Source organism: Dreissena polymorpha, chromosome 12 (assembly GCF_020536995.1).
Source record: "Dreissena polymorpha isolate Duluth1 chromosome 12, UMN_Dpol_1.0, whole genome shotgun sequence".
Taxonomy (NCBI): Eukaryota; Metazoa; Mollusca; class Bivalvia; order Myida; family Dreissenidae; genus Dreissena; species Dreissena polymorpha.
In genome coordinates, this window is record NC_068366.1 from 6,949,415 (window position 1) to 6,959,315 (window position 9,901).

The 9,901-nt window shown below is 32.8% G+C and overlaps 1 protein-coding gene across 2 annotated transcripts in view; it reads right to left on the minus strand.

Moving 5' to 3' along the window:
* The window catches only part of LOC127854242 (uncharacterized), a 40,136-nt gene extending 31,613 nt beyond the window's left edge, over positions 1-8,523 (minus strand). For both annotated transcript variants that reach the window (XM_052389261.1, XM_052389260.1), the window contains exons 1-2: positions 8,414-8,523; positions 6,685-6,767 (exon numbers count right to left, since the gene is read on the minus strand). In XM_052389261.1, coding sequence (XP_052245221.1) covers positions 6,685-6,692 — 8 coding nt within the window. In that variant the 5' untranslated portion in view covers positions 6,693-6,767; positions 8,414-8,523. The remainder of the gene's footprint in view (positions 1-6,684; positions 6,768-8,413) is intronic.
* Between the last annotated feature and the right edge of the window lie 1,378 nt (positions 8,524-9,901).

Here is a 9,901-nt window from a genome sequence, read left to right on the forward strand (position 1 = left end):
TCCTTTGCTCTTATATGGTATGAAATGCGTATCTAGTGTAATGTAATTTCATTCCAACTCTGGATATAAATGACGACAAGTCAGACATGTTATTTTATTTAACAGTAAAATGTTTTTTTAAACATCAAAAGATTGTAAAAAATATTTCCGATTGTATTTTTGTCATGCATAATTTAATCTTCCATAAGAATAAAATAACTTGCTGCGTCGAGATTTCGGTTTCCTTAATCATGTTTTAGGTAAGAATGATTAGCATTTGATACACAAGTTTTTAAAAAAATAGTGTGGTTTTTAATAAATTTTGAGAAAGAGAAGGATGACCAGAATTGGAGGTTCATATCTTTGTAACTTTATTGTTTTAAGCAAAGGATTAAAGTTAAAATTGATGTACATGTAAGCGTGTAGTTAATACTAAATTTAGTTTTTTATGACTCCTTCGCTTCTGTATAGTATGAAATACATATCTCGTGCAACATAATTTCATGTAAACTCTGGACTTTAATGACAACAAGTTGGATGTACGGTTTCCTTTATTGTGTTTTAGGTCAGAATAGTTAGCATTTTATACAAAGTATAAAATACGTATCTCGTGTGTCGTAAATTCTTTTGAACTCTGGATTTTGTGATCGCCTTTTGTCTGTCGTCTGTTGTTCATCGTCAACATTTACCTTGTTAACACTTACATGTAAGAATGTAATGTATTGCAGAATCAGAGATGTCTGTTCTTTCGAAGGTCATGTGAAAAATTAACTTACGGGATGTTTGCATATTTTAATACCATATAAATATTGTTCAAATCTATTTGTTGATAGATTTAAAATAGCTAACTTTCCTCTTACATGCCCTTGTATTTCAAGATAGAATACTTTCCTTCACAGAGGAAAGAGGTCTGAGTTTGAATCTCAGTGGGGGCTTCAGAGGATGATTTATTTTTAGAAAAATGATTATATTTGCTCAATTTTGTAAATGACTTAAAGCCACACACCTTAAAATTAACTGCATGGCATAGTAAATTTAAGTATAAATGAGAAACATATTTTATCTTTGCCATTTAAAATATATCTGGTGATTACAAGTTAGAAATCCGTCTTTTTTGCGCTTTAAAACTTAAAAATAATCACGTTTGTCGAAATAGACGTATACGTCTACAAATCCTACTTTCGGTTTAAAAGCGGTACCGTTTGAACAATAATATATTACTAGGCTATAGATTTAATTTTATCTATGCCAATTAGAATATATCTGGTGGTTACAAGGTAGAAATCTGTCTATTTTGCGCTTTAAAACTAAAAAATAATCGCGTTGGTCGAAATTTGAGTATATGTATATAAAAATCCTACTTTCGGTTTTTAAATAAAAAAAAATAATAAATTACTTTCTCACTAGGCTATAGATTTAATGACAATTTTGCACACTTTCGAATTGCATCTTTATGTATTGATTAACATGTATTTCGTTTCAAAATGTGTGGCTTTAACCAAATAACTTTGAAAATTTCTTTTAAAGAATGAGGTTTCTGAAAATTCAATTATGGAAGAAACATGTATAATTTGAGGGTAAAAAAGACAGTAAACTAAGAATAGACATCCATTTGAGTTTTTTTATCAATTGAATATGCAAGGAAGAAATTAAATATCAGCAATACAAAAGCCTGTAATATGTGCAGCGTGTGGTTTTTCTATCTATCTATAGATCTATATACTCAGTGACAGTCAAATCCAAACTAGGCAAATATTTACTGGACAGTAGGTCGTGTAAAATGGGAAAAAATACAGCACCTCCTCTTTTTTATAGGACCTACTGGCTACAGAATATAGTAGTAAAATGGTTTAATTGCTGGGATCAAGGTGTTTATGATATAAAATGATGAAATTATTGAATAGCTATTAATTTCAAGGTCACACATTTGTATCTGACGTTTAATAATAATACACGCCATACATGGTACTAGTCTTGTTTAGTTAAAACATTTTTTTTAAATGCTGAACGCATGTTAACAGTAAATATAAACAGGAGTCGCTTCTTTTTAATATCTTGAGAACAATTTCCAAAACAAAAGTAGCTGATACTTTTTAAACTAAGCTACGCTTAGCGCGCATGTCAGGTATGAGTCTGGTAAATACAGCCTAAACCGACAACGGCCTCGATAAATGACAACCGACCTGTTTCACGCATGGACATTTATAGCCAAGATAATAACGGTTTCAATGACAATGATCATTATTATACATTACTATTGCTATTAAAACCACACAAATTGATATCTGCATCATTTAAATTGTAATAATCAGATTTATGATTATCTTGTTAAGCAACTAGGCTGTCATGGATTTGGACCGTCCTGACCCACATTCGTAAGATGCACATAAATGGACCAATCATGTGCGCTCGGAAAATTCCGTCATCAGAAAGAGCGTCGGTACGGAAAAGCACGTGTATAAAGACCCTATTGTTTTTTTCACCTCAGAAAACTTTCAAAGCCATAAACAAACCTAAACAAACCTATTGATTCGTTTTGTTTTTTTCACCGGACTATCGGTCCTGTAAATTTGACAGACAGGCTGGGCCTTACACAATTTTACAGGACATGTCCGTCGGTCCGGCCATGTTTGGCCAAGACTGATTATACTGTCTTACTCCCCTTTCGGGTATTATTGACAGGTTATAGATATGACAGAATACTCTGTAAGTATAATTGTGCACTGGAATTTTTATGACGAGTTAAATTGTATATACCATTTCCATGCGATAAATTTTAGAAACCCATTTATTTCTCACAAACTGAGCTTGAAAAGTAAACAACAACGGGGTTTGATTTTACATTTATACTTTTTTGGGGGATGTTTAATACATCTATAGTCATTCAATTTACTAATGTTTGATAAGGTTTTATTAATTCTGGGTATAGTTAAAAATGTTCCGTCAGTTTTAAACCATGGCCATTTTACATTCTTGTTTACCAACATGACCCCAATCTCTAAACAGGAGCAGACAACTGTAACAAGCATTTTGTAAGAATAATGGACCTTTTCCCACGTAGAATATGTATATTATTGATAAATCTATGTTAAAGTTTGCGTACCACCTCAAATATTTTCTATGTATCTTGTCATATTGCTTTTATATTTTGCATACATCTTTACCAACATGACCCCAATCTATAAGCAAGAGCAGACAACTGTATCAAGCATTTTGTAAGAATTATGTTCTCTTTTTATACTTAAAAAATTGAAAATTTGGTTAAGTTTTGTGTTTAGGCTCACTTTATTCCTAAAGTATCAAAGCTATTGCTTTCAAACTTGCAACACTTACTTACTATCATAAGGGGACTGTGCAGGCAAAGTTATGTAACTCTGACTGGCATTTTGCAAGAATAATGGCCCCTTTATACTAAGATAATTTAACATTTGTTTAAGTTTTGTGTTTTCCCTTACAGAAATGAAAAGGTTGCCGTTATGTAGCTATTGGTAGCCGCTAGCGGTTCTTATAGCCACTAGCGGCTCATAGTAGCAGCTAGCGGCTCATAGTAGCCAGAAGATTGCCAGAACATATTCTTGTATACAAAAAGTGCAATTATGAGCCAGATGGTAGCCACTACCAATACTTTAATATTAATCATGAAAACACAAAAGGCTTATAGTAGCCACTAGTGGCTCTTAGTAGCCAGAAGGAAGCCAGAACATTTTCTTTGTCAATAGAATGGCACTTGTGAGCCAGAAAGTAGCCACAATTGTAGAATGACATCATACTGTGTATGATGTCATGATATCACTGACGATGTCATCAGATAAAAATTCAAAATGTCAGAATAATCTGACAAAAAAAAAGAAGTTACAGGGGAAGAGTTAAAGTCATTGTAAGTAAGTTGTAGTGATAAATACAGTTTCAATTGGTGTATAATAATGAAAAAGCATGGTTTTGAAAATAAAAGCCTGCACTATTGAAATATTAAATTTGATTGTTCATACCCAAGAAAGAACTCAATAACTATTACAATCAAAATATTTTGTGAAATGAAATGATTGTTGCTCTTTAGATGGTCTACTACTAAGATTGTTCTAATTGTTCGGGGTCTCTCAATATATAGATCACTTAATTGAGCAAATTAATCAAGATTTTGAAAATGTTTAAATGTTCATCTCTGTATAAGAATGTTGTTCTTTAAAAAAATGTGTTAAATTAAAATGAATGAAATTTGTTGTTATTAACTAGAGCAAATAATAAAATGTTTTCTTAGCAGAGATTGCATTGCTTTGCAAATTATAATATGGTATTGTAGGTTCATATATGTTTGTGGATGTCAAGGATTGCAATCATCAGTCAGTACTTGGTAGAATACAATGGTCAGGTATACCTAAATAACCCCAAGGGAAAATTGTGAGGAATTGTGCATCTGCTTTTAAGTGTATATATCATGCAAATTGTTAATTATTATGACCCCCTTCGAAGAAGAGGGGGTATATTGTTTTGCTGGATGTCTGTTGGTAAGCAAGTTCATTGGCCTTGGACATTAGATGACCCCTATTGAAATAAGGTCAAGGTCACTTTCACAATAGACCATAGCCAAAACTAGTAGCGGCAACATAGCCCGAACAAGTTGTAAGAGCACAGCCAGAACAAGTTGCGGCAATATAGCCGCAACTAGTAGCGGCAACCGAGCCGCAACTAGTAGCAGCAACATAGCCGCAACTAGTAGCCAGAGCAGAGTCAGAACTATCAGCAGCAACATAGCCAGAACTAGTAGCAACAACCGAGTCGCAACTAGTAGCCAGAAAACTCATTTGCATTAGAAAAACTACTGAGCGGCTACAAAGCGGCAAGTAGTAGCGACAACTGAGCCGCAACATTGCGGCAACTTAGCCTCTAATAGTTGCCGCAGGGCCTAAATTTTCGTAAGGGTTGGTCTATTTAACTTCTAAAGTATCATAGCTATTGCTTTCAGACTTGATAAAATCGCTAGCTATTGTAAGGGGACTTAACAGGGCAAGTTGCATAACTCTGGTTGGCATTTTAATGGAATTATGGCCTTTTTTTGTCTTAAGTAACTTTGAATATTTTGTTAAATTGTGTGGTTAGATCCACTTTACTTCTAAAGTATCAAGGCTATTGCTTTCAAACTTCAAATACTTGCTTACTATCATGAGGGTACTGTACCTTGCAAGTTGAATTTGACATTGACATTTGAATGACCTTGACTCTCAAAGTCAAATTAATAAATTTTGCTTAAATTCCCATAACTTCTTTATTTATGATCAGATTTGATGCATACTTTGACAAAACAACACTTACCTGACACACCACAATGGACTTCACCCAAACCATCTTTCCACACCCCACCCTTGAATCCACCACAATTTTCTAATATTTTTTTCCCGTTTTTTTTTCAATTTTTTGAAAGATCATCTAATAAATGAACACGCACCCACATTATACCCCTTTCCACCCACCCCACCCCACCCTCTCCACCCAAAAAGAATTTTTTTTGAAACATTGTTAAAAAAAACAATTTTTTAAATATTTATTTTATGTTTGAAGGACCGTCCAACCATCCCACACAAGCTATTGCTATCAAACTTGAAATAAAATCTTATTAGTTTGTTTTATGTCTTTCGATGTTCAATAGATTTTAGAAAATATACCTGAACTCAGAATTGTCTATAAAGTGCAACTTCTTTAAAACATAAGTGATCAGTATGTTTCAATTATGGTCATCTTTCATTTAAAAAAGGATGTACACAATACACATACCATAAATAAACGCATGTGTCGTAAAGGGATCATATCGACGGAATGTTCATGACAGTTCATAATTCATTCGCCCTGTTAAAAAGAGTCGTGTAGCTCATTTGTTGAATACGTTTTGTTTTCAGACAGCATTCATTATTGAAAACGCTCAAATCATTGTGTGTCTAAATACAAGTAGCAATTTTGTGAAGCGAGATGAATTATGTTTATATGTCAGCAATTCATCAAAAGACACAAACTCGTAGTGTTCTAAAAACTGATGGACAAATTTATATGGTTGAGCCGAAATACAATTTCAATCACTATAATTACCCTTAAAGGGATCTTTTCACGGTTTGGTAAATTGACAAAATTTTTAAAAGTTGTTTCAAATTTGCAAATTTTCGTTTTAGTTATGATATTTGTGAGCACGGAGTGTATATTGATCTAGAGTCCGTGTTGTGAGGAAACAGTATTACTGAACATTTACCATAGTCCAATATAGCCATTATATGTATATTTTGACGATTTGAAAACCTAAAAATTATAAAGCGTTGCAACGCGTAACGATTGAATAATTTAATGAGTTCTGTTGTCGTTTAAATTTACGAAACTACGAAGATTGCTTATATAAGGTATAAAATACTTACACTGTGTGTACCCGGCGGAATGGCCGAGAGGGCTAATGCGTTTTTACTTCAGACTAACTCCAGGACTACGGGGGTCACTGGTTCGAGCCCTGGTACCGGCTACTTTTTTCCCTTTTTTTAATTTTATTCTTAATTTTTTACTGGAGCTTTTAAGATCCAATGTTTACATTTATCAATATAAAGCATTTAATGACAAACTTCATAATATGCCAAAATCTGTGCAAAGGCCACTTTAAAGGCCACTTTAAAGAATGAGAATTATATTTACCACTAGACTTCAGACGAATGTATTAAGTAACATAAAACCTACCTTCGCATTCCGAGTCCCGAACAAATAACACTAATCGATCAAAACCCGGCATTTTACAAATGTTGAATACTGAGCGCCTTGACCTGTAATATGAACACTAAGAGATATCATTATGTAGCATTCAAATCTTAAATATCGTCTGACGTCAGCTATACCATTGGCAAATGCCTTTGGGTTGTTTACAATATGGTTTATTAATTATAAGAACATATTTTAATCTATCACGCGAAAGCGAATAAGGCATTTCAATAACATCATCGACATGCCGTAAGATAAAAAATCATTGAAAAGAATAAAAACTACTTGTTGCGAATACAAAAAGTGTTCTATATTACTAGTAGTTCTTGTTATTATAACTGTTTAAATTGTCAGTTACATAAAAGTGCCAACTCATGATATAAGGTACATTTTATTGGGACAATGAGGTTATGTCACTTTTTTTTTCTGAAGTCTTGCGCTATACCCTAAATACGCGATTTTGTGTTTTTTGTTGATACCATGTTACGAAAATCATTATAATTTATGTGTCATGTTAACTTATATATATGTGTTGGGTCTTTCTATGTATCTCACTTATGAGAAATTCATCTCAAATATCAATTAGTAATGTATGTTATATACATGTTATAACACTCGCACGTTTGTAATAAATCTGTAAGATTTAAATCAAATTTTAATTTTGGCGTACGTTTTGGGCACTTTTATTCAATCGTTTAGCAGGTATTTTACACACAGAATATCGGCTCGAATGCCTTCATGATACTAGCTCCTTTGATGGCCGTGTTTTAACATCTAAAGCAGAGCTAGTCCTTAAAATACCCGTTCAACATTATAAAACCTGATTAGCTGGGATTTCTGTGAGCATGATTTTGTGCGAAACAAATAAGACACAACGAAAACCATACTTATAACGGACGAAATTCATATGTAGTTATATTTAAATATCGCACCCATACAATAGAAATAATGGTATGTAAGTGGTCCATTATTTACTAAAATCCACATTTCCGCATGGCATCAGACCATCTCACTGATAGGCAACAACTTATCTAATGATCAGAATTAATTAATATTAGATTAACAGTCATTGAAACACAAAATAAGGGAATAATTCAATTGATTGACTTTAATTTTGAACGTTTAAAATATGGATTTCAAACAATCAGTAACCATTTTTTTCGGTTTATGGTGATTTCAAATAAGTTGTATAAAAAAAAAATGGACAGGTAATTTCTTCATTGCTAAGGCAAGAGAAAAACGTGTTTGAATTTACTGTACATATCAACAATTAATTCCTGATTAAACCGTGTGCTGTTCAGGTGCTGCTTACTAACTGTAGCTGTTTTCCTTTAAGTGTATTTTTTTATTCACTTGAATCAGATAGTCATATACTTGTTAATATATGTCAAACATCTGATGATTTAATAGACATCCTGTTTTCTTATTTTATCAATTTAATCAAATAGTTTTTTTTTCTTAAATAGTGTCAACATGAAACGTAGATGTTAACCGTCTGAAGTAATATTGCAGTGAGTTAAATTATGTTTATGCTTCAGCAATAAGATCAAGACAAAAATTCGTCGTGCACTACAAATGGATATACAATTAAGTTCAAATGTATATGGCTTAGGCGGAATACAATTTCAATCACTATAATTATATTTTTATAAGGATTATATTAAGAAACGAGTAGAAGTCGGAAGCGTTAAGTAAGTAAAAAATCACCTACCTGCGCACACCCAGTCCTCAATCAATTACACAACTCGATCGTTACCCGGCCGTCTACAAATATAGAGTGCCTAGCAATCGCAGGTCTATACAAAGCCCACGTAATATGAGAACCTGTGCATTTCATTATGGAGGATTCGACGATTAAATATCGTCTGACGTAAGCAACTCCATAGTTAAACGCATTTGGACAGTTTACACTTTGCTTATTTTTATTTTAAAAAAACACAATAATATTTATCAGTCGATACTTAGTAAGGCATTTCAATAAATACTTTTACATATGTATTTATTTTAAAAATAAAGGTTATGAATGAGCCATACTAATTTATGAACCAAAATACATATCAAGCGTATGGTGGCACAGACATGCCTAAGATAACCATTTGCTGAGACGTAAAAGTAAAACAATGATTTTTACGAGTAAAACAATGCTCATTATTATTCATTATTATTTTAAATGTTTTAATGTCAATTACATAAAAGTGCCAACTAGAGATCTATTTAACATGTATTTGGAGTTTCATGCTATCAAATATCTCAATTGATAAGTTTTATCCGAAGTCGAACGCAATACCCCAAAATAGCGTGTTTGTTGTGTTTTGTGTCATTATTTGTGTTGTTGTTAGATAGAATGTAAGGTAAATCCTATAAATTATGAGGGTATTAACTTATTTGTGCGTCGGGTCGTTTGATGTATCTCACCTATGCGAATTTCATCTCGATTATTTATAAACAATTCATACTATGGTGCATCACGCTCAAGTTTGTGATAAATCCGTCAGATTTGATTAAAACTAAAATTGTGGCGTACGTTTTGGGTCATTTTACATAAGCGTTTCGTGAAGCACGTACATTTCACACAGAAAACCAACATGAAGGACTACACGGTTGTGGTAAGCTAGCTCCTTTGAAAGATAAGAGGACAACACATCCGAGGATCTTTTGGTTCTTGAGCCGCAAACATAGCTGTTTTGTCCTTGATCAATTCTTACAACGATTAAGCCCTTACCATAGATTAAATCAAAGCGCTGAAGGCACTGCAGTTCGTCGCTATTTCATAAACTAAACTCAGGTAACACAATTAAGTTATCGCTTTTTAAACTGAGAGTGTGTCTAAACGCATATGTCAAGATGCATTTGCACTGACAGTATAACAACACCAAAAAAGTCCTTTTTTATGCTTTCTGAAAGCATAGAAAATATTATGAAACTTGTATTATGACAACCATTTATTACAAAATAAACCTATATACAATAACTATTTTACGAATTTCGTTTGAATATTGAATACCTTTCACACTAAGAATAACATTTCATCGTGGAAATACAAAACTAATGTTTTTTAAAAACGATATGGAATTTGTAGAAAAAAGAAGATAATTGATGAAAAGAAATATATTTTAAAAAATCTGCGAGCAAGACTTTAAACTCACGAATTAGGAAGTCATTAAGACAGCGCTGTCAACTCGCACTTTGGTGTTGACCC